This window comes from Rhipicephalus microplus, chromosome X (genome assembly GCF_043290135.1).
Source record: "Rhipicephalus microplus isolate Deutch F79 chromosome X, USDA_Rmic, whole genome shotgun sequence".
In the NCBI taxonomy this organism is placed as follows: Eukaryota; Metazoa; Arthropoda; class Arachnida; order Ixodida; family Ixodidae; genus Rhipicephalus; species Rhipicephalus microplus.
In genome coordinates this window covers 329,934,548-329,958,442 of record NC_134710.1, presented here as the reverse complement: position 1 = coordinate 329,958,442, position 23,895 = coordinate 329,934,548, and the positions used below count along the sequence as shown (strand labels likewise).

Below are 23,895 nucleotides of genomic sequence, written 5' to 3'. Positions count from 1 at the left end.
AAAAAACGCTAACCTCGGCCTGCTTCTTCATTCTTGAAATGTTGAAGACGCTAGTCTAGATCTTATCACAACTCGCGAAACGTGTCGTCTATGCGCTTGTCGTGCCCCGCCGCGGTGGTCTAGTGGCTAAGGTACTCACTCGGCTGCTGACCCGCAGGTCGCGGGTTCAAATCCCGGCTGCGGCGGCTGCATTTCCGATGGAGGCGGAAATGTTGTAGGCCCGTGTGCTCAGATTTGGGTGCACGTTAAAGAACCCCAGGTGGTCTAAATTTCCGGAGCCTTCCACTACGGCGTCTCTCATAATCATATGGTGGTTTTGGGACGTTAAACCCCACATATCAATCAATCATTATGCGCTCGTCGTCATCTTCACTGGTTTCCGCAAGTTCTGCAGTCTCCAAGCCTGCCTTGCGAAAGCAGTTGTCCACTGTGTCCTCTTCACGTCTCACCAGGCATCGAAGATCTTTGCGGGAGAAAACTTCGCAGAGATTTCCGGCCACTCCTTCGTCATCCACTGCCAGATGTCCTGACTGCTGACAGCTTCGTTTTCGTCAGAAATGGTTTTGCCAACGATGTTGTAGCGTTGCTTAAATCGGTGAAGCCACCCGCTGTTGTCGGCAAAGTTGTTTCACCGAGTACAGCGGCAAACCATTTGGCCTTGGCGATCAGCATCGGGCCATTCACCGGAATGTTCTTCACGCGCACTTCTAGAAACCAGGCAGTACCTTTTCTACATTCCCGTGGGAAGAAGCGCGCACATGTCAGGCTCCCGGCGTTCGCCCCACCGCCTTTGCCTTGATATCTGCCTTGTTTTTCAACAAGGTACTCGGAGTGCTCCGTGGTATCCTGAAGTTGTCCGTGACAGTCGAACATTTCTCGCTCGTCTCAACACGCTGAAAAGCCTTCAACTTTATCGCAAAGTCAAGGGTCTTGCGCTTCTTGACGCTGGCCATAGCTACACGAGAAGTCAACAATTCAAGGAGTCCGCAGCGGCTTTGCACTCCACGCATGCAAAAGAGAAACGCTGCACATGCGGTGGTATGTCGGCAATGCGACAGCTCAAGAACACCAAAGCACTCAAAGGTGATGGCTACTTGCGAGGGCAACAGCAAAAGGCGCGAGCTGTGTTTGGCTGATCAAACATCGCAAAACAGCAACAAAAAATAAAAGGCAAAAGGAGGAGGACATCGGCTCCTTCATTCCTGCTCTCCGAGCCGACGCATACGCGGAGAAGCATGAGAGAGAAAAAGATCGAAAAAAAAACTGTTCCGTAAGTTGGAGATTGCGCAGTCTGAGCCCTCTCACCCTTACCTTTTTCGAGCGTTTCGGGTTCTAGCGGAAGCATGGCGCTGCACGGAGGTCGCTGGGCGCTGCTGCAAGTGCCAAAAGCGTGCCTTTCAACTCGCGCGCGGAGCCCCGCTGCCGCAGAGATCGCGGGGGGGGGGGGGGGGGGGGCAAGTGTTGGAGCGCACCTTCCAGCTCGCGCCGCGTTCGATATATCCGAAGGTGGGTGAAAATACCGTTCGATATAATTGTACGAATTTCTATACTTTTACTAAGGAATTTCAAGGGGATAACTTGCGAGTTGGATATACCCGAAAATTCGATATATGTGGGTTCGATATAATCGTGTTCGACTGTATGTCTTTTTTATTTTATATTTTATGAATTTTAAATGAGGTGAAGCGCGGGAAGTGGCTGACTTGAGTTCGTGCTCCTTCTCGCCACTCGCTCAGCGATATTACAAGTTGGATCGAGCTCAGTTGTCTCGTTCGGTTGGCGTGCCAACCATAAGAAAGATAAAGACAAGTTGTGGCGGGCAAAGAGAAAAAGCCGCAGTGAGCTATGCGAGCAAGTCAACCATGCATTGGACAAAGATGGCCAAATCAGGCAACACATGTTTTTCACGGCCCAGCAGTATGTTAACTCGGGGATTTCTATTTCCACGAAGGTTTTTCAGGTTTCCTAGTGGTCATGGGTGAGCACAAGTATTTAGACTCATTATTTGAGCATATATTGATTTTGCATGAGTGCATGAGTAAACCCAGTTCTCGGCAAGCCAGACTGGATTGACAGAAGTGCAGTGCCACTAGACTAATTGGTTAAGTTGGCAGTGAAGCTGCTGTCAGCAAAATGCATTTAATGAAAGGCTTTAATTTGTGTTGACTTGGCTACACAGTTTTTGCTTCTTTTACTTTTGGCATGTAGTTCGAATAACGTCAATTATCAGCTCCTTACTGTTCATAAAATTCATGTGGCTGTGGTTTAAGTCTTTACTTCTAATACTGTCACTCAAATACATGTGATCGACTAAATGCTTCTAAAAATCATTACAGGGAATGTTGCTGGAGAAGACATTTTGATAAGTGAACTTGTCTTCGTCAAGGTGACGCAGTTGCCCTGACGAGGATAAGTCAACTTGCCGAAAGCTGAAACACTGTTTCCAGAAACGTTCTCTCTTGAAAAACATTTAATTACTTCAAGCCTCTCCGTGCCTCTGAACTTCAGTTTCGTTTGGTACTCAAGAAAACTATGTGTGCCGTCATAACAAACGTGATTGAGCGAAATGCGATGTGTCGTACTCGTGATTGTTAATAATATTCGTATTGGTTTGGATATGTTGGGTTCATTGTTTGCTCATTATGTCCATATGTCATTTGTAAATTAAAGCTGCCTTTATAAATTGACACTTTCACATTATGTGTCTATGTTATTTTTGTGCAAAATGTCATGTAATAAAAAAGTTCATTTTATTTGTCCCAGTCAAGTATCGTTTTACTGAAAAATCGGTCAGCTTAATTATTGCCACTTCAGAACACACGAACAAATTTTTTTAAAAAATAGTTGAAGAAGTTTCACAAATGGCCACATCACCCAAGTAGCCAGCGAACCTGAAAGAACGCAATAGTGCATTTCCCTAGCATGCGAAGTGGGAAAGGAGGGTTTCCACGGTCTCCCTCCTTTTTACGGTTTTTCGTCCTTTTTCTCTGTTTGGTGACCTCACCAGTGACGTCATGAATGAAATGTTCTGTTCCTTATTTCTAGTTGGATGCCTGGCAGCCACAAGTGGTAAAAGCGGCGCTGCCACTGCGTATCAGCATGCAAGTGTGCTTACATGGGAGGTTTAGGGAGTTTCCGCCTCCTGGTTAAACCACTTGGTCAATCCGTTGGTTTGCAGATTGTACGTGCTCGTTTTTCGATGCACAACATTGCATTCACAAAGGGCTTCCACGGTTTCAGAGAGGAAAGTGCGTCTGCGGTCGCCGAGCAGCTTACGAGGTGCGCCATGGCAAAGAACAGGATTGTGGAGGATAAATAAGCCAACTTCATGTGATGTGGCCTCTGGCAGCATGGCAGTTTCAACATGGCGTGTCAAGTGATCAATAGCGACAATCGCCCAACGGTTCTCGTTAGGTGTGCAAGGAAGGGGACTGTACAAGTCAATTCCGATGCAGTCAAATGGCCGGGAGGGGCAAGGCAATGTTTGCAGTTGTCCATTGAATGTGTAGTGCGCTCTTCTGGCATTGACATTCAGAACAAGAACGTACATACTGTCGGATAAAGCAGTACATGCCGTGCCAGTAGTACCGTAGTTAGAGGCGTGCATACGTTTTTATTGCACCAGTGTAGCCACATCGGAGATCCACGTAAAAGGAAGCGCAGATATCTGCACGTAAGTGGCGATGAATCCCTAGCAATCAGTTGCGGCCGTCAGAAAGGTAGTTGAAACAGTACAGGAGTCTATCACGATTGGTTAAATGTCGAGCTGTGCGTTGCTGTGAACGAGTGACGGTACCTTGGGATGACTGAGACAAGAACTCTATTATAGAGACTATCCAAGCGTCTTGACGCTGCTCGGAAGGCATGTCATTGTATGAAAGTGCCGCAGCATCGAAGTTGGAAAGAGATGCAGTTCTATATTCATGGGGAAGTGGAGAGCGGGAAAGAGCATCGGCATGTGAATCTCTGCGACCTGACCTGTAGACGAGGCGGATATCAAAGTCCTGGAGATGTAATGCCCAACAAGCCAGACAACCAGGTGGGTCTTTTAGTGACGATAACCAGCAGAGGACATGATCAGTCACGACATCAAATGGACGACCATCTATACCTAGGGTCGAAATTTTGTGATTGCCCACATGATGGCCAGACATTCTTTTTCTGCGACTGAATAGTTCTCTTCAGCACCAGTAATAGTGCAACTGGCATAGGAAATGACATACTCGTTGAAGCCAGACTTGCGTTGAGCAAGAATAGCGCCAAGGCCGACTCCACGAGCATCGGTGTGGATCTCAGTAGGGGCACCTGGATCAAAGTGACAGAGAATCGATGGAGATGTAATCAGATTACGTAGTTTCACGAATGCGGCTTCCCAAGCGGAAGGCTCTGCCTAAATGCCTTGGCTGTGAGAAAGTAGGCATGTTAAAGGAGCCATTACGGATGCGAAATTACAAACAAACCGATCAAAGTTTGAACATACGTCAATAAAGCTCCGGAGTTCCTTTAGTGTCGATGGCTTAGGAAACGGAACGCCCGGAGTTTGGCAGGGTCAGGTAGAACACCGTCCTTGCTGGCAAAATGCCCTATGATGGCGAGCTTTCTGGCGGCAAAATGACACTTCAAATTAAGTTTGAGCTCCACATGTTTGAGGCATTCCAGGACACTTGTTATGTGCAGAAGGTGGGTATCGAAGTTTTTCGCAAAAACTATGAACAGCGTTTGGATAGAAAAGGCACGTTTGCCATTTGAGGCTTTGAAGTATATTGCCCGTCAGGCACTCGAAGCTGGCAGGGGCATTACAAAAACCGAACGGCATCACGTTAAACTCATACAAGCTGCTCGAAGTTGCAAACACAGTCCTGGGGCGGTCAGCTTCATCTATGGGTACCTGCCAGAATCCCGATCGAAGATCCAGCGAGGTAAAGAACTCTGTTCCTTGCAAACAGTCGAGAGCGTCGTCGATTCTAGGGAGCGGATAAGCATCTGTGCACGTGATATTGTTAAGGCGCCTGTAATCAACACAGAATCAGATGCTATTGTCCTTCTTTTTGACGAGTACCACGGACTGTTGGATGGCTGTATGATGCCGCAATTGAGCATATCAGTCACCTGATCGTCAACAACTTGGCGCTCAATGTGAGAGACCCGGTATAGACGCTGAAACAATGGTGTGTGGGTGCCACTGTCAATTTGATGAACAATTGGAGATGTTCAGCCGAAATTGGTTTGTTTGAAGTCTAAAGATGTTTTGAAGTTGTCTAGAAGCATCAAGAGTTGGGTTCATTGAGCAACAGGAGTGTCCAAATCCATTGACGGCAGGAAGGTGTGTAGTCCCGCCGCGGTAGTCTAATGGCTAAGGTGCTCGGCTGCTGGCCCGTAGGTTGCGGGATCGAATCCTGGCTGCGGTGGGTGCATTTTCGATGGAGGCGAAATGCTGTAGGCTCGTGTTCTCAGATTTAGGTGCACGCTAAAAAACCCCAGGTAGTTGAAATTTACGGAGCCCTCCACTACCACGTCTCGCATAATCATATGGTGGTTTTGGTACGTTAAACCCCACATATCATATCAATGAAGGCATTTAGGGAAGATGTGGTGAACGTGGTAGCGGGAGTAACACTGGCTATCTGAAGGCTTGTTGCACGATCGGGCAGTTGACTGGCACAAACGCAATCAATTTCCTCAAGGCGGCAGAGACATTCTCCACGGAATAATGTGGCTGGTACTGAAAGGAGATCGTGGCGTAAATGGTTGTGCAAGAGTTTTCAATCATCACAAAAGCAAATGGTAGAAGGAAGTTCATTCCAGAAGCGAAGTCTTCTGACGACATGAACGTGGCATTCAAAAAAGGAGCGTGGTCACAAGAGATCGGCACGAGAGCAGAAGACATAGGTGGGATATCTGTTTCAGCAGCAACTACGCTACGAGAAAAAGAAGGCTTGTTAGAATCGTCAGAGATCGATGATCATTGTAGTTTGGCCCAGGCACAATCAACAACTGCGTGAAGTATAGAAAGGGAGTCCCAGCCCAATATGATGTAGTGCGAACTAGAGAGATGATGGATTCAACCACGTACAGAATGTCCTGAATGAAGAGCCAAGCCGTGCACGTCACAGAAGGGTTTACATGTGGTGCACGGTTGCCATACGCAGGGAGAGGCCAGAAATGGATTCGTAACTTGTAACATGCGACACATTGCTTCACTCAGTAAGACACAGCAGCTCCGGTATCGACTAATGCTCGATCGACAACACCTTCAACAAATAGTTATTTCATTAGTAGGAAGAGAATGAGGCCTTGTAGAATTCAACAGCGGTGCAGTTCTGCCTTTGGAACTGCGATGGTCAGTTTTCAGTTTGGGCAGCTGGTGCATGACAAAGCATCGGCAAAGGCGAACGTCTGTGTGGGCAGGGCAATCAGTGTGGGGAGGGCAATCGATGCGGGTTGAAGGCGCGGCTGCTCGACAAAGGGGTGTTTGAAGTGGCATGAGAAAGCAATATCTGTAGTGGTTGTGTGTGGGCATAGCTGTAGGTTTCATCAACAGTACCTAAACGAGAAACGTGTCGGCGACAGAATCGTTCAACATGGCCAGGCATATGACAGTAGTAACAGATAGGTCTGTTATCCGATGTGCGCCAAGGGTTGTTGCGAAGCGTTGAAAGATGGCGGTAAAGGGGGATGTGAGGATCTGTTGGTGCGCGCATTGCGTAGAAGGTGTTTGTTAGATGAGCATGGTCGGCGGCGTTTAGCGCCTCACGTGCCTGCCTTCGCACGACGTCAGCGTAGGTCAGGGGAGCGGACACAGGCTGTGGCTGGTACATTAGCGGCAGCACCTCGGAGACGTACTCATCGATGGTTTGGTGGAACGACGAGGTGAGCCCATGAGTATTGCTTGGGATCAAGATCCCATAAGACAACTGGCGTGCCACTTCCTCTCGGATGAATTGTTGGATTTGCTGCGTCAATACAGTCGATTCTGGAGAAATGGCACCAATGGTTAATGCGGACGTTCTTGTCATTTCGAAAGTAGGGTGTCGCGTTGAAATAGGCTGTTTTCGCAACTCGTTTTAACCTTTGAAATGATAAGTAACGTTTGCAACTGTTTTTGGGTCTTTCGCCACGAGCATGTGGAAGGCATTGCCCTCGATGTACTTCATGATGTGTTTGACCTTGACAGTTTCGGACATGTCAGAATCGAAGCGATGAAAAAGGCCTACGACATTTTCAATATATGACATGAAACACTCTCCAGACAGTTGGGCATGATCTCGCAAGCGCTGTTCTGTGCAAAGCTTGCGCACGGTCAGTCCGCTAAACGCGTCTGCGAAGGTGGTTTTCAGAGTCACCTAATCAGTAAGCTTAGTTTCGTGGTTGTTGAACCAGAGTTTCGCTACCCTTCATAGGTAAAAGTGGATGTGGCCAAGTTTGTCATTGTCGTCCCACTTATTATTGATGCTTACTCATTTGTACGAAGAGAGCCAGTCCTCGACATCCTGCTTATCTCTTTTTGAATGCCGGGGCAGCGGGCAGATAGGAATGTATCAACAATCTGTTGTGCAACGTCGGTTGACATTGTTAATGGCGAAGGTATAGTCTGGTTGCGGAGTTCCAGGATTGAAAAGAGATCCAGCACTCTCCATCACTTGATACCACGCCTTTAGCGGTGAGCCGGAGAGACATTTATTAAAGAAATTACAGAAGTAGAATCGACCAGTTGTCAAGCGGAGCGAGCAGCAACAGCAGTCTTCTTTCTTTTCTTTCGTTGACGCTTCTACCTGTTCCGTATATCCATGCTGCAATATGTATTTTCATCTGATGCACACAAATTCAACTGTTCAGTGTGTGTAAAAAGCAAATGCCTGTTTATGTTCACAGTCAGCGCTATGGCCACTGGCACAAGGATAAGAATACACCTAATGTCAAGAATGTGCCTCGCCTGATTGTCTTCGTCATTGGCGGCATGACATACTCTGAAATGCGCTGTGCATATGAAGTCACCAAGGAAGTGAAGAACTGGGAGGTTATCATTGGTAAGCTCTGCACCTTCTCACTGCCAGTGCTGGGCTTTCTTTGTATTTGTTATAGTCATTCATTCTTTGCTCTTGTATAATATTACCAGATAGTTGGCTTTGATATTCTATTAATGAGTGTTTGCTTGGTCATTCCATCTTACTTTCATTGTTTTTTTTTTTTTTTACTGGCCATGTGTAGCCAAAATTAACTGTGCTATAAGCATTACCATCAGAGCATTGATGATAGCAACTGCTCTTGATTTGCTCTTACTTGACTATTATTATTGACTTGACTCTATTAGCATTGTGTATTTGCGTTGTAAAGTGCTGATAGATAAAAAGGCAATAATGTAGGACTAAGTAATGTGTGGTTTTGTTTCCAGCGGCTGCATTTCGTGTCATATTGGCTTAATTGTGGCTTGAACACTTACACATAGTTAACGTTAACTTTAGGAACCAGATTGGCAGCGACATGACATGGTTATCACAAGTAATTGCACATAGCAGCCATTCTACTAAAAAATATCTCGTTTCAATCCATGAGTACTGTACATGTATTAAGATTACAGTGTTGAGTATACTAAAGTTGATATGTTGTGGATCATCCGCCTCGGCATATCAGTGGCTAGGGTACTCGACTGCTGAGCTGAAGGTCACGGGGTCAATACCTGTGGCGGCAGTCGGAAACAAAATAGTATAGGCCCATGCGCTGTGCGATGTCAGTACACCTTAAAGAACACCAGGTGGTTGAAATTTCTGGAGCCCTCTACTACGGCATCTACCCCATCACAATATGATTATGAGAGATGCCGTTGTGGAGGGCTCCGGAAATTTCAACCATCTGGTGTTCGTTAACGTGCACTGACATCGCACAGTACACAGGCCTCAAGCATTTAACTTCCATCGGAATGCGACCGTCGTGGCCGAGATAACCACTGCTTCATTGCAGCGGACATCTTTTAACTTGATTTTACTCTGTGTTGCTGCAGAAAATTCCTTTGCTGAACACACTAAAATCTTCTTTAAACCAAGTCTCTATCTCTGCATATTTTCGACAAGCTGTTCAATGTGCCCCATTCTAGAAGGTACAAAAAAATTCTAATTTGCTTGGAATAAATGCAACCAATAACAAATTGCCCATGTATTTTGAGCCTGAGTGTTTATTATTTTTATACAAAAGTAGGACATGACTGAGTTTAAAATAGATATTTAATTACCTCTAATTTAAGGTTAATCAGTAATCACTGAAAATGTGTGAATCAGCGTACTTTTTCTCTATTGCAATAGATTATGAAGTGCCTTAGAACAAAGTTCTGTAAATTTCACACATTTACAGACAATCGCTCATAATTCACTCCTGAAGGAGATATTATTTGGTTAGCACTCACTACTGCTATGTTCACTTAGTGAATAAGGGGAAAAAAGTACAAAAAAATGTATGTCTTGTGTGCAAATGCACATCTGCCCTTCCAAACGCAATGTATCAGTCACCTGCTGCTCACGGTGGTGCCTCTGGCAATAGCTTATGTCCCTGTATAAAACCTTGGCGGGAATTTCATGAATCGTCACCATAGAATCATCATGAATCATCACCACAATATTGACAAAGCTTCATGACTGGAGCAAGTCGCCACAAAACTTGCTCGCAAGAAATGCTACCATCCAGTCGAAGATGCTAGGTGTTTTTCTGAATCTGCAAAAAATCCACAAATAGAATTTTAAGTAATAAAGCATAATGTAGTAAAAAGCATCCTATGTAAACAAATTGAAACAATAATCACTGTGTTAAAAACAAACACCAAATGCTTAAAAGGTGGATTAAGAGCTCCTGTGGCACTTATTTACAAGTCTGACTGGGGAATGCCTGTTAAACATTTTAAAATTATCCTTGCTGTGGTAAGTACTGCTGGAAGAGAGATGAACATAGGCCTGTGCATGACAGTGCAGCTTCCCCCCCCCCCTCCAATCACCTAATCACCTAAGTGGTAGAAGTTTGCTGTGATTAGCTTTTGCCCCCCTCCCCCACCCTGAAGGGTATCTCTACACATGTTAATGAGCACATCTTTTTTAAAGACGATAGTTTTTCTTGGGGACCTTCGGCACAAAAATTTTGGTCTGTCTCTCTGTACATTTATCTGTTCGTCTGCCCTTAACTGTACTCTAAGCGGCACCAAACGATACCCCGAACAGCCGACCCCGTTTGCAGTGTCCACCAATATTGCTCAAGATTCAGCGTTCATACTTGTGCAATTGTCAATTAAAAAGCAATAATTGTGCATATCTCAGGCACCATAACAACACGTCAATACTCTGTATGTGTGTCTTTTTACTAGAAAAAGCATACATAAGTAATTCTAAGGACCCTAGCGTTTATCACACTGCGCTGACAATGTAACGCTTGCACAAAACAAGACAAGTGTTTTCAACGCTTTACTAAGACAGACACAGTGGTTTACACCTACCCGGCGCCTTGAGTTCTAAGCCTTATCAGCTCAGAGATGGTTGCTTCCTTTTCCAAGATAACTGCCAGATAGCGCTCCTGTCTCATGTGTGACGTGACTTGATGTGCTCACTCGCCTCCGCTGCACGCTCGAGGCACTCTAACGCAGCGCCTCCAGAATACCATTCACCAATTTTCTTGTGCCGAACACCAGATAAACGTTTTGTTCACTCTCTCCAGACGCAAGACTATCGCCTTTCGACGACATTTGTAGTGTGACATGCAGATACGGGTTTTTTTTTTTTTTTGCTCCCACAAAATTTTGGGGGTTTTACATTCAAGATCTTAAACATTCCTTTGCCAAATCATACATGCTAGAAACAAACGCATGTAAATGCATACACTTCAATGTATTTTAACCGTACAGTGTAGTGTACTGACAAGAGTTTTTCATGAAGCTTTTTTCACTAAAATGCTAGTGGATGACATGACTTACTGAATAAGCATGCTTGATTTTCTAAGTCAGATATGGGTTTTTGCATTGTGCATTTAAATACATAAGAATTGACTATTGACTTGGCAGAGCATAAGTTTTGTTCCTTCGAGTGGGACAGTTCATGAGTGCCTGCAGTCATAGAAGTGCTTATTTTCCCCTCCTGTTCTTAGCGCACGTCTCAACAGTAAAGCTTCCTTGCTTCTGCGAACTAGAAGGCTGTGCTTTCCAAGAACTCTGCGTTGCTAACAGTCGGATGCCACTTTTCCTAACCCGTCTTGCACTTTGCGAAATAGAGAATATGCTTTTTTTTTTTTTTTCATTTGACGCCTACTTTTAATGGTTCCTTCCCAACAGGCTCGGACCACATTCTTACACCCGAGGGCTTTCTCAGCGACCTGAGAGATCTGAGCAATTGAGGCAACTGCTGTGCACCAAAGGGAGACATTCCTGTTCAGTGGGTCCAGGGAGCTTTATCCCTTCCACAAACCCCTGGCTGCCAAAGCTATCTGGGAGCCACTCTTTAGCAGAAGTTGGTCTGTCTGTGTGTGTATATCATTGAAAACTAGAGCGACATGCATGGATGATGTCAAGCAGTGTTGCAGACTTCTACCAGCATGCGTTGTTGCATTAAAAAAAATGCTACTATACCTGCAGTCTTTCCCACCCCCTCCACTTTTATGCACATGGGGTTGTGGCAGTGTTGTTCAGGCAATCGTAGACCTAGGCAAAAAGGCGTTACGTGCGAGTGTCCAGCATCTAATTCTTTAGTGGCAGGGAGTAGGTCTTTCTGTACTTCGCGGGTGTGTGGAGGTGCACCGGTGAAGGCAACCAAGCAAGTCAATAGACTTTAGTGGGGTGTGTGCAACACTTCTGCAACATGTACGCATGGCAATGCTTGTCAGCATCATGAACGTACATGTGCTGCCATACAGAGGTTCAGTTGGCACATGCAATAGTGCACACTATGTACAGGCTCTTGCAATGAGTAGCTGGTGATGCAGTGGCTGGCAACGCCAGTTCTCACAATGCGCTTCAGACACTACGCAAACAAGCATTTGGCCAACACTGCACTACAGTGGTTGCAAGAGTGTTGCACTGTATACTTATGCTATTTATTAATTATAGCTATGCTGTAGCAATGTCCTCCCGTGCGTGATGAGCACAAATGGGAGTTGCCAACACACTGAAGCATTGCCACACAAAATAGGCACCTTGCGCACACCATGCCGAAGCTCACTAAGTCACGTGCTGCATCCTGCTCTGTTAAATATCTACACTACATTTACATGAAGTTTTTGCGTTTCTTCTAATGTTAAACAATGTGCTGTTGGCAGTATTGCATGTCCTCTTATCAATCCTGGGACCCGTGTTCTGGTTGTCCATTACGGAACGAAGAAGAAAACCACTTTCAATGCAATAAATCTGCTTCAAAGCATGTTTTATTGGTCTGGTGTGATCACTCAGTCAGCCTTCTTGGCAGGGCGAGCACTCTTCTTTTTCAGCACAATAGCCTTTTGACTCCTGAGGATGGTACTGGCACGACGGAGGCACAACTGCAAAAGGCAAAGTAAGGTTCAGTAAAGAATGGCTCCCAGGAGCCACATTTCATGTCATGTGTGGGGAAAGATGCCACCAAACATTTGTACAAGAGCAATCAGAGGTATGGGGTGTGACATATAATTTTGCTTTTGTGCTTTCTAGTGTGGAAGATGATATCCCAAAACATACACCAAGAATTTTGGCTTTAAAGTTCAAACTATCAGCTTGCCCAAGAAAGAATGGCAGCCTTGGCAAGCATGTCTCTCCTGGATCAAACGTGGTCTTTGAACTGCCAGTGTGAATGAATCTTCAGGGGTGGAACATTTGCACCTACATGTTCAAAATCACCCCGGTTGCGGAAAACTCGTTTATCAGCACCATAGCACCCGAACTCAGTCACAAGGAGCGACAGCTACGAAGCTCCATGCTTGATAACACAGCTGAAACATTGTTTTCAGTTTCATCAAGGCAGTGATCCCTTGAGCAGCAGTTGTAAAGTTGGATCGTGAGTGTTCGCTGGCATGTGTGCTAACTCTGCAGGCATCAGCGCACATGGCTTCCAAACCCTTTCAATTCCAGTGCTCTCTAAGCGAAGAGACTGTGCGAAAAAATCAGATCATTTCCCTCTGGCACGGCAATATTCTCTTACACCAGCATTTCGCAGAGATACACGATACTGGATCCACCAGAGTTATACCCCTGTCACACGGCAGATATGTCATTTACAACGAATGGCATTAAGCAAACAATGTCATCTTACCCAAGTGCTGTCACACGACGAAAACAAATGTCATTTTGAAATGACTTTACCTCAGCTGGGAATTGTGGGAGAAATAAAAGTATACTAGAACTTTCATGTAATATACGTGTATCCACAAATATTTTAATGAGTAAAAAGATGCTCTTAAGATATAAATGCGGCCGTCTTATACAACTTGCCACAACTGCATGACCCACTCAAAACCCAAAATGGCCGACGATATGACGGAGCGCAAGTACAACGAACTGAAGCGGGACGCATGACTTCCCGGCTGCAGAAATGAGACCGTGGCACCGATTTCATGTAGTCACCACCTTGGTCACCACAACATGTGGAATCGGTTGGTATGTGGGGTTTAACGTCCCAAAACCACCATATGATTATGAGAGACGCCGTAGTGGGGGGCTCCGGAAATTTAGACCACCTGGGGTTCTTTAACGTGCACCCAAATCTGAGCACACGGGCCTCCGTCATTTCCGCCTCCATCGGAAATGCAGCCGCCGCAGCCAACATGTGGAATCGGACCATCAATATCTGCGATACAGGCAACAACAACAAAGCAAAACAAAATGTGGCCGGCGTCCAGCCACTGTGGTTGAGAGTTTTTTTTTTTTTTTTTTAAGACATTTTCGCACGTGCCATCATGTGATCAAACCAGTAATACGTTGATCTATTAATGAACAAGATATTTGCAAATAATAAAAGTTGTGTGTACATCAGTTAACAGAGTCATCTCCCAAGTCTCAGGCGCCGAGTCTACTCATTCGGTCCGAAATCGAACGCGAATGCGCTTCGGAAACTCCTGCAATAGAAAATCTAATTTTCATCAAATGACATTAGTTTTCCCACGCGACAGCAAAGAAATGACATCACAAACGAATGACATTCGCTGTAAACAACATTATATTTACCGTGTGACAGGAGTATTAGTTGTAATGTTATATGAAGTAATGCTGGCAACTAATTGCTATCGCATTCATTGCTTCACCCTTGGGGCAAACCGATTTTTTTTTTAACTTGATGGCAGTGTTCACAAAAGTGAAAATGACTGCAATGGTGGTTAAAAATAGCGGGGTGGTGTCCACTTCCCCAAAAAACAGCCTAGTAGAGAGAGCGCTCAGGACTGCTCACCAAGTGTACATTCTCCTATAACAATGCCTATAAGGCTATAGCACAATTTAGCTTAACGTTTGAAAAAAAAATGCAGCATTACATTGAATTCCAGTGGCAGAGTCTGGGGAGCCGATGGACTCTGTAAGCGAGCACTCAGCACAGGTCACCCTGCCGAAGCAAGCATGGGAAGCAAGGTCGAAGCAGAAGTCGGAGAGTTGCCTAGAATACCTTGCGTGTAGTTATTCCATTCCGCTTATTCCACTGTCGAATTATGTTGAATTAATGCTTGTACACGGTAGTTTCAATCTCGCTGTCACTATTCGATGAACCGCTCGTGCAAGAACTGGAGATTTCCAACTTGAAGCGGTCACTATCTAGCGCCCAGTCGGTCACGTCGTCCACCATTACTGCCAAAACATGCGACAGCGGCGGCACCCCCAAGCCGGCGAACGCGTTAAGAGTGCATCAACGCCGAGTTACGGTACACTTCGCCAATTTGAGTGGAGCAACTTTTCCTGTTTCTCGGAGTCACTCTACACAGTAGCTCCAAAAGGAGCAGAAAAACTTGCTCAGACTCCACCATTGGAATTCAACATTACACAAGGGTTGCTTCACATGTGCATGTGAAACAAGTAACATCTGCTGTGAACTTTTTCTCTGCTCCCAACTTGCTCAAAAGGGCCTTGTGGTGCTCTAAGCCAGCTACAAAAGGCACTTTTGCCTGCTCATAGGACTGTTCCCAAACCTACATATCCTGTGCCACCCTTGCATCTTGAAAAAACACTACACCAACCAAGGTTAAAGTAGACCATTACCTAAAAAGCATTCTTAAAAACAATAGCTGTTAGGTAAATTCACTCAAACACGTGTAGTCCTTACAATGCTATTTAAAGGGGCACTGCAACACTTGTGACAGCCTTATTTATCACCAGAACGTGTGTAGCAATGATTCCCAAAACCAATACAACAATGATGAAAATTTTTGCACGAAAAGTGAAGTTATGAGTCCTCAAAATTCAAAACTCAAGCAGAGAAAGACGAGAAACGTTCTCTTTCGCATTTCACTCTCCTGCCGACGTGAAAGACCACTTCTAATCACAGTGCGCACCGTACAAAGACATACTGAAAATGTCACCTCATGGTGGACTTCACACAATACCTCGCTACCACTCTTTTGGACGGTGTCGCGAGCATGATTGGGACGAACCACGTGGGTCAGGTAGCACACGCTCCCAGTCTCGCTGTGCAAGATAATACATACCCTTTGGGTGGGGCCACTACTCGGCTTGCATGTCAGACGCATTCTACGGCAACGCTGGCGTCTGCCACAAGTCACATTTTTGGCTCACTAAAAACGCGGTATGTGTTTCCACCTTTAGTTGCTGGCATACCGTAACCTCGTTTGCTGAGTAAGTGTCATGTTCACTGTTAAAAAAATGCATATTTAAACACAGGAATGATGGCTTCCCGAGAAAGTATAAAAAGGGTTTTTGCTGTACTTAGCATCCACTCACATGGCCTAGTTACCACCACATGAATACTGCATCTCACTTGTCGCGTCAAGACAATCAAAAGTGAACAGTCTTTGTCATCACGTCACTTTCCATAACAAAAATAGCCTATGTGTGTCGCTGTAGTCCGAGATCAGAGTAATTTGTCCCGTGAATTAAAATTATAACAGCTTCAATTTTGGCGTTGCCACTTGCACGATTACGGCGCATTTCACGGCACCAGAAGAACCGATAAAAAATGCATGCTCGAACTGTTCGTAGGTCCCCTTTAATTGGCACATTTTATATTAAACTTGTGAGAACGCTCAATTGTAGTCAGATACACTTGACGGGTTCCTGCTGCAACGTCCTCTACACGAGACCCAACCTTGAAAAGCTTCACAAGACACCAAGGTACCTTTACTCAAGGAAATCATACTTGAAAACATCAAACATTTTAGGGTTCGCCGCGATGGTGTAGCGGTTAGTGTGCTAACTGCTGACCTGCAGGTCGCAGGTTCAATCCTGGCCGGGGCAGTTGCATTTTGAAGGAGGCAAAATGCTAGAGATCAGTGTCGTATGTGCCGTCGGCACACCTTTAAGAACACTAGATGGTCCGAATTTCCGAAACCCTCCACTACGGGGTCTACTCGTGTTGTAGTTTTGGGACGTACAACTCCAGATATTATTAACACATAAGGATTACCATGCTTTATCTAACAATTCAATACATTGTGATGCAGTTGTATGCACTTCAATGCTTAAAGGCACAGGTTATGCAAACCACCACATCTTTAACCTCTATCCTGTCTTCTAGCCCCACCGTGCTAATTCTCACCAGTAAAACTGGTGAGAATCAACTAGTATGAGCACTTATCTGGAAGCACCATATTCCCTTTCCTCTTTTTATACATGTACAAAAAAGGGCAAAAACATTTTTTATGAAATACGAATACTGCAGCTCCAGTGACTACACTATGAGGCACTAAGCTTTTACGCTGAAAACTACTTAACCTAGACTTTGGTCACTAAGTTAAGACATTCCATTTCGCAAAAACTGAAAAAAATTATTGACAGGCTTGATCCAGATGCATCTGAATGAAACATCACGCTTGCAAGTAATCCTTCAGTATGCTTGTAGATGAGGCCACAACAAATAATCACTTGCTGCCAAAGCCTTTATTTTGTACCAATGCCTTGTTGTACTTTGACAGAGGCGAAACAGACAGTACACCCATGTTCTCAACCGGCAGTGATCCAGGATAACACGACCACATAATTGAATGAATCACTACAGAACTGTTCATGTTTCTTTTTGTATATTCTTTCTTTTTTATCTTATATATGGTGCGCTTGCATGGATGGCGCCGATGCTATTGAGTCTGGCTAGGCAGCGCTTTTGTGAGGGAGTGGCCAGGGAGTGCAGTTGTGATCGAGTGAGATGCAAATTCAATTCCAAGGCGTGTCATGCACTATGTTAGCATCTCTGGAAGACTACAGCGCTACGCTGCATGGGCCAAAGAGACTATGAGCAGTACAAAGAAAAGAGGAGACTGTGTAATGGACCCATTCACGCTTCGTGTGGGCAACTGTGTAAGCAACGTGGACTTGTGGTTACACGCCGACAGCTCCGAAGTTCAAAAGTTTCTCGTTCTTAGGATGAGTTCTACTACTTGAAAGCAGTTGAAGTCGAGAAAGCCACCCCCACCCCCACCGGGCCACAAGGTTATGCCGAGTGGCTGTGTGCGGGAGCCATATGAAGATCGCATGTAACATGGGGCTGTGCTTGCTGCTGCCGGTTGCCTTTAATGAATCAGGGCATCGAAAAATTTCTTCAAATTCTCTTTTGTAGGACCCAATCGTATAGGTCAATTTTGTGAAGCAATATTATTCACTTTTTCGTCAAAACATTGCTTGTTCATCGCTGATGACATGAAGTCCATAGCAGTCACTGGTTGTGCATGAAGCTTTTTGACGAGTGAAAGAAGCTAGCTGTGCCACACGCCACGCAACAGCACAGCGGGTTACACAGTCGCCCACATGAAGCGTGAAAGGGTCCAGTCCGCAAAGTCTAGTCTTGTCTTCGTACTGCGCTTGTGTCTTTTTGGTATGTGCAGTGCTGCGGTCTAGTCTTCCATTGACACCGACATCGTGCACGGCACTCTTTTGAGATAAATTTTTATCGCACTCTATTATGCCTCCGCTACTGCCTCTGAAAAAAAAAAAAAATGGCTCCCTACCCAGAGTGCATAGTGCCACGACCCTCCGTGCAAGCTCTCTATATTTCTTCTTTCCCCACCCCACGTGTAGGGTACCCAATCAAGCCTAGCGGGGTTAACCTCTCTGCCTTTCTCCATATCTCTCTCTTGCTCTTTAAAGCAATATGGGCACTGTTTGTTAGCATACAGTCAAATGACATAGGCAGATGTCACCAGAATCAGCCACATTAATGGGCAATTTCAAGATAGAAATGTCCTCGTTTGCTCTTGGCATACCAGTTCTTCAGTGTTTAGAAACAACTTAGTAGTAGTGTTCGTACAGATACATACCTGCCAAGTTCAAGGATTCTGAATCCGGGAAATATCCGCATAGGGGGGGAAGGGGGTGTGCAGCATAAAAGAAAAACAAGTACAAACAAAAAACCGTGAAAAACAAAGGTGTTGGGAGGGGGGTCTCAATCGTCAACATCAGTGTTGTGGTCCTGTAGTGGCTAGGAGTGGCCAAGCACACGAGTGTAGAGTTTTTCACTAAGGTGAGAGTCTCAAAGAAGCAACACAACTAGCAGAATCTATTTCCGTCAAAACAACTCAAGCGTATCTTCCTGGGACGCATGTGACCGTACAGGTCGGCGCAGCTGGCTGCTGCAAAAGTGCAGGTCAAAGCTTTGCTCACTACTAGATTCTTTTGACAAGAACGCCAAAAAGCGTCTGGCCCACTTTTTATTGCGATAGCAATTATATGGACCGTCCAGGCTGTTTTTTTGCCGTCGCCACCGTCCTTGACCATATATATGTATACGTATCTATCTATACGAACACAAAGAAAACCCGACCACGCTACGCGCCGAGCTCGTCGTGATACGGCGACGCGTGCTTATCTCTCACGTGTACTTTGCCCCATGGATAGATGCCTGTGCGTGCACGCTTATCCTTTGGTGGGGGAATCGTGTGCCTTTGGCTTTCACTGAAACGAAAGCGTTAGTTGCCGGGCCCACAAAGGTCACTTTGGTCTCTGCACAGGCCCCTTTTGCGAAAATGGTGCGCTTTTCACACACAGCGAGGTGTAACAACTGAAACACTTGTTAGTCTGTACTCATCTGTAACTGTGATTACGTATCGTACATTGCTTTTGTTTAAACAGCGCGTTACGTTTCGAGAGGTAAATGTTCTTAGTTCGCTCTTGTCCTGCGAGTATCGTTTTCGTGCGTCATTTGTGTGTGGGCAGCGCACTGCATTTTTTATCTGCTTGCCGTTCACAGCGTTACATTCCAAATTGTTGCTGTCACATCTGTTGCTTCGCCCTTGCAGTAACACTAACTTTTTTTTTTATTTTTACGTATTTACTGCCTTTAACCTACCGCTGCGTGCTATCAGAGCTCGTAGATCGCTATCGCGTCGCCGCGGTTTTGAGCGCGGCGGTTGCGGCAAACAGTAGTTCATTTTTACAATCCCCATGCACTTGGCTGTGCATGCGCCTTCGAAACTAAGTCGTTTTATGCCATCTACAATATCATCTGCCACAGTTTTGTCCTCAGAGTTTGCGGAAAGCAGCGTTGCTTTGACTGGTTGAGCACACATTTTCGGGGTTCTGATGATGTCAAGAGTGCCCGTAGTTTCATCCACAGCGGTTGTTGCAACGACAATCACACGCACTGTAGAAGACAGTGCGTGCGCCGGTCGCACGCACACCTCCGAAGCTCTGAGTAGGCTGCTCTCGGCCTTCGTTGCGACGGTTTCCGTACTAAAGTTCCTATCACCCGCCACGGTTAGGAAATGTGTTGAGAACATTTGAATTGAGGCCCAATGAACATAGTAAACTTTGGCTGGCGAATTTTAAGAATTCGTATCTGCCGCAGTTTCGCATCACTGAGATTATACTGTACGTTTACATGCACGCCTCTTAAACTGATTTATAATTAAAGTGGTAGGTTTGAAAAGCCTGGAGCGGATTGAGCTGCTTTTTTTGTCAATGCGGCCAGATCACGCACAGAAATTTCGATTTCCAAGAGATTTTCATGACGACCGTACAACCGGAAAAAAAGGTCAAAATTCAGGAGTCCCCCGGCCAATCCGGGAGACTTGGCAGGTATGCAGATACTTTAGGAATCAAACAAAAAACTAGGGTCAGCATCAGGAAAACTCTCATATCGAAGTTGTACAATCTAGCATAGAAATCTCTGCAATCTAACAGAATGAGTTTCTGAAATGCTTTTGTTGCAAGAGAAAGAACCATTAAATGTGAATGCTTGAAGGAAGCTTTGCACACAATATATAGAAAGAGCTTCAATGGGTAGGAAAATACCCTCTGGCAAAGCCATCATGATCTCCCAGTGCATTAAATGCAGCCTTTGAGCAAGCACATCAGTGACAAAAGTGGCTCCAGTTTGAACAAGTGTGATCATGATTCACTCAAAATTATATAAATGGCGATCATATGTGGTGATTTCTGCAGTTCTATCCCCTTCAATGAAAAAAGTGCAACCCTTGCACTTCTAGCCAAAAAGACAGATGGTTAACAGTGCTGCCTGGCAAGCAGGCGCATGCAAGAAATAGGCAGCTCTCGCATGCTAAAAATTTCAGAGTTCTTTTTTACACAGTGAAAGACAAATTATTGTTAGTGACTACCTTCTGTCATTGACTTGCAGACTATTACTGATTACATCATGCAGAAAAAGATTAAGAGTAACCTATGCTTTTCAAATGCAATACAGGCATGTACACATGAAGTTTAACTCAAATTTCCCCACTTCAATAATAACAATAATATATGAGGTTTAATGTCCCAAAACTATATCATATGATCATCAGACACGCCATAGTGAAGGGCTCTGGAAATTTGGACCACCTACGGTTCTTCAACATGCACTTAAACCTAAGTACATAAAACATTTTCGCCTCCATCGAAAATGTAGCCGGATCTTCGGGTTAGCACCAGAGCGCCGTAACCACTAGACCACCGCGGCGGGGTCCATTCACGAGAGTACACAAAACGGCCAGCATTTGTGTACTCATGGTGCAATGGAGAGCCACGGTTCATCCTAGCTCACGATTCCAAATCGTTTCCACGCCGTCCATGGTGCAATCATCGTCTGTAAGATGAGCTAAGCTCTGTGTGTGCAGACTGCAACTGAACCAAGCTACAAATTGTTACCTCACAATATGTAGCAATTGATGCAGTCACAGTCAAAAAATATTCACAGCAATAATACATGTCTACCTTGGGATATGAGACTCCACACAAGCGACCGCCACGTATTTTCACACATTACTCGAGTCGCACGGCACTTACGGTCTGCAAATCCTTCCTGTAGTACTGGTGTCCCTTCACCCAATTCTTGATAGAGGACATCGTGCGGCGGGCTCCCTTCTTCAGGGGCACGCGGTCAATCAACTTCGCCGGCTTCTTGCGGTCTAAACGGCAAAACGAGGATCACAATCAGTATGGCTCTACCACGTGCACCCTATTAGATTCAATTCTTCATGCGCTGTGCGGATACTCACTAGCTTGCTTCTTGTAGACCAACGTGACGCCTTTGCCGCTGCTGTGAGGTTCGATAGTGAGTGCCTTGTCCCTCACGGTGCCACTGTAGCGCTTGGCGTGCGTTCCCTTAGGGTTCAGGGGGTCCTGCATTACACCCGGACAAAATGACAGCGCTAACCACACTGAAGGCGCGAGAACAAAAAAAAAAAATCTGAAATCATTATCGACGCAGACGGCGACACTTACAATGCTGAACCACGTTTTGATCATCCGCTTCTTGACCAGGAAGCTGGACCGGTCTTTGACGATCATCCACTGCAGTTCGGCCGACATGGTTACTGCAAGAGAGATCAGTTAGGCCTCGCAGAATTCCACAACACGGGACTGGACAACTCGCGGCGCACGAAAGAGCTCAACAATGAGCTGGGGCCTGGTAATACGATATTATTTACCTACGAACACACTTAATACGAATTAATTACGAACATGTCTACGCCAACTGGGACAATCGGGAACACGTGTACGAACCTTGCGATGTGAGGCAGCAAAAGAAATAAGCCGGCTGATGGCGCCCGAGTTGGCGGCGACATTGATGACCATGTCTACTCGACTGATGCAATCTAAAAGTGTCTTGCTTCTTTTTTTTTAGTAAACAAGAGCCATTATCATTATTTCATTACGCAGTCCTAATAACTTTGCCTTTACTATTAGGCAATTTTTAAACTCAAACTTTGTGCGAATTTTTTTAGTTACAACTTTTGTAGGCAATTTGTGTGTGTGTGTGTGTGTGTGTGTGTGTGTGTGTGTGTGTGTGTGTGTGTGTGTGTGTGTGTGTGTGTGTGTGTGTGTGTGTGTGTGTGTGTGTGTGTGTGTGTGCTGAATTCAAAGTTTGAAGCACCACCAGCTCTACTTATGACCTGCCCCGGAGAGCTCCTCTCCAGAAACTCTATGCTCTCCAGCACCCACGTTCTAGTTCATACCTTCTGCCGCTAGGCCTGTAACCTAGGAGTAGCGTGGCGCTAGTCAGCACCTGCTCGCTGACTTCACCTTCAGCGTTTGTGGTCATATTTTGGCCAAGGGAGCACTTAAAGTACGTAATTATTATGCACAAATAAAAAATAATTAAAAATAAATAGACAAAAGGTTGTTTAGAATTTTTTAGCATATAAATGAACGCGACAATACATAGGCTCTGTAACATAGGCTGTCCTACATCATGTAAGTTTACGGTACCCACGCTTGTCAACCAGTAAATCGTTAAAAGAGCACTGCCATCAAATTTACTCATGCCAAGATTTTTGCCTCAGCGAGTAGCTACAGAGCCCGTAGCGGCGATTCGCGACCCAAAACGCAACTCTAGGGATGAATAACTATCACTTTTATTGATGTATACTGGGACCTAGCCCTATTAAAAAATGACCGGCAATCCCGCCATTTTTAGCGCTGGGAGCACTAGCAGTGGCGCTACCTCGCGGTCACCTCCAGACATGGAGGAAGGAAGTTGCTTCATCGACACCACGGAGGAAGGAAAAAAAAAAAAACCGTGATCGACCGTCACCCCCGGAAAATCTTTGAAAAGCTTCCGGGGGTGACGGATCGACACACTAACCCGTGACGTCGTTGTCACGTGACGCGCCATCCTCGCCTCTCCTCCGCGGATTTTTCCCTCGTGTGAATGCCGCTTTGATTGATTGATATGTGGGATTTAACGTCCCAAAACCACCATATGATTATGAGAGACGCCGTAGTGGAGGGCTCCAGAAATTTCGACCACCTGGGGTTCTTTAACGTGCACCCAAATCTGAGCACACGGGCCTACAACATTTCCGCCTCCATCGGAAATGCAGCCGCCGCAGCTGGGATTCCATCCCGCAGCCTGCGGGTCAGTAGCCTCGTACCTTAGCCACTAGACCACCGCGGAGGGGCTGTGAATCCCACTTTAAATACCACAAATCAACGATGGTGTCAATGCTTTTTCACATCAATATCTCATATAATCAGTGCTCTTCTTGGTGCCGTTTGGCATAGTATATCTACGAAAATGAGTTCTGGGCGCTTTTAAACAAGTAAGCTAGGTTATTTTTCTTGGAAGAGATGAAAGCATAAGATACAATCATCAAGGAATTTCTTAGAAGAGTTGGCGGGGAGAGGTCAAGGCAACCCCCCCCCCCTAATTCATGCCTCTAATTAATAAAATTGAATATTGAAACGATGTATGAACGACACTGCTTTCGAATACCTGTGAGTAGACGTGAATATGATCGTGAATCCAGCTGAGGCTTAGGATGACTACATAGTACCTTGGGTTGCCAAAAGAAAATGTAAGTCACTCAAGAAATAAGGCGTTT

General features: G+C 45.4%; 2 protein-coding genes across 4 annotated transcripts in view; one reads left to right on the top strand and one right to left on the bottom strand.

Moving 5' to 3' along the window:
• Positions 1-11,592, top strand: part of Rop (Syntaxin-binding protein Rop) — a 63,140-nt gene extending 51,548 nt beyond the window's left edge. For both annotated transcript variants that reach the window (XM_037413626.2, XM_075879645.1), the window contains 2 exons: positions 7,873-8,027; positions 11,300-11,592. In XM_037413626.2, the coding sequence (XP_037269523.2) occupies positions 7,873-8,027; positions 11,300-11,361 (217 nt within the window). In that variant the 3' untranslated portion in view covers positions 11,362-11,592. The remainder of the gene's footprint in view (positions 1-7,872; positions 8,028-11,299) is intronic.
• A 774-nt stretch (positions 11,593-12,366) lies between these two features.
• On the bottom strand, positions 12,367-22,122 carry RpL28 (ribosomal protein L28). 2 transcript variants are annotated; one of them, XM_037413625.2, is made up of 5 exons: positions 22,076-22,122; positions 21,794-21,885; positions 21,568-21,691; positions 21,356-21,477; positions 12,367-12,498 (listed from the first exon to the last, which is right to left on the bottom strand). In XM_037413625.2, exons 2-5 carry the CDS (start codon positions 21,878-21,880, stop codon positions 12,406-12,408), a joined length of 426 nt encoding a protein of 141 aa, XP_037269522.1. In that variant the 5' UTR covers positions 21,881-21,885; positions 22,076-22,122; the 3' UTR covers positions 12,367-12,405. The 2 variants fall into 2 exon arrangements, with proteins under 2 accessions (XP_037269522.1, XP_075735761.1); XM_075879646.1 differs by lacking the exon at positions 22,076-22,122 and adding an exon at positions 22,000-22,022.
• Between the last annotated feature and the right edge of the window lie 1,773 nt (positions 22,123-23,895).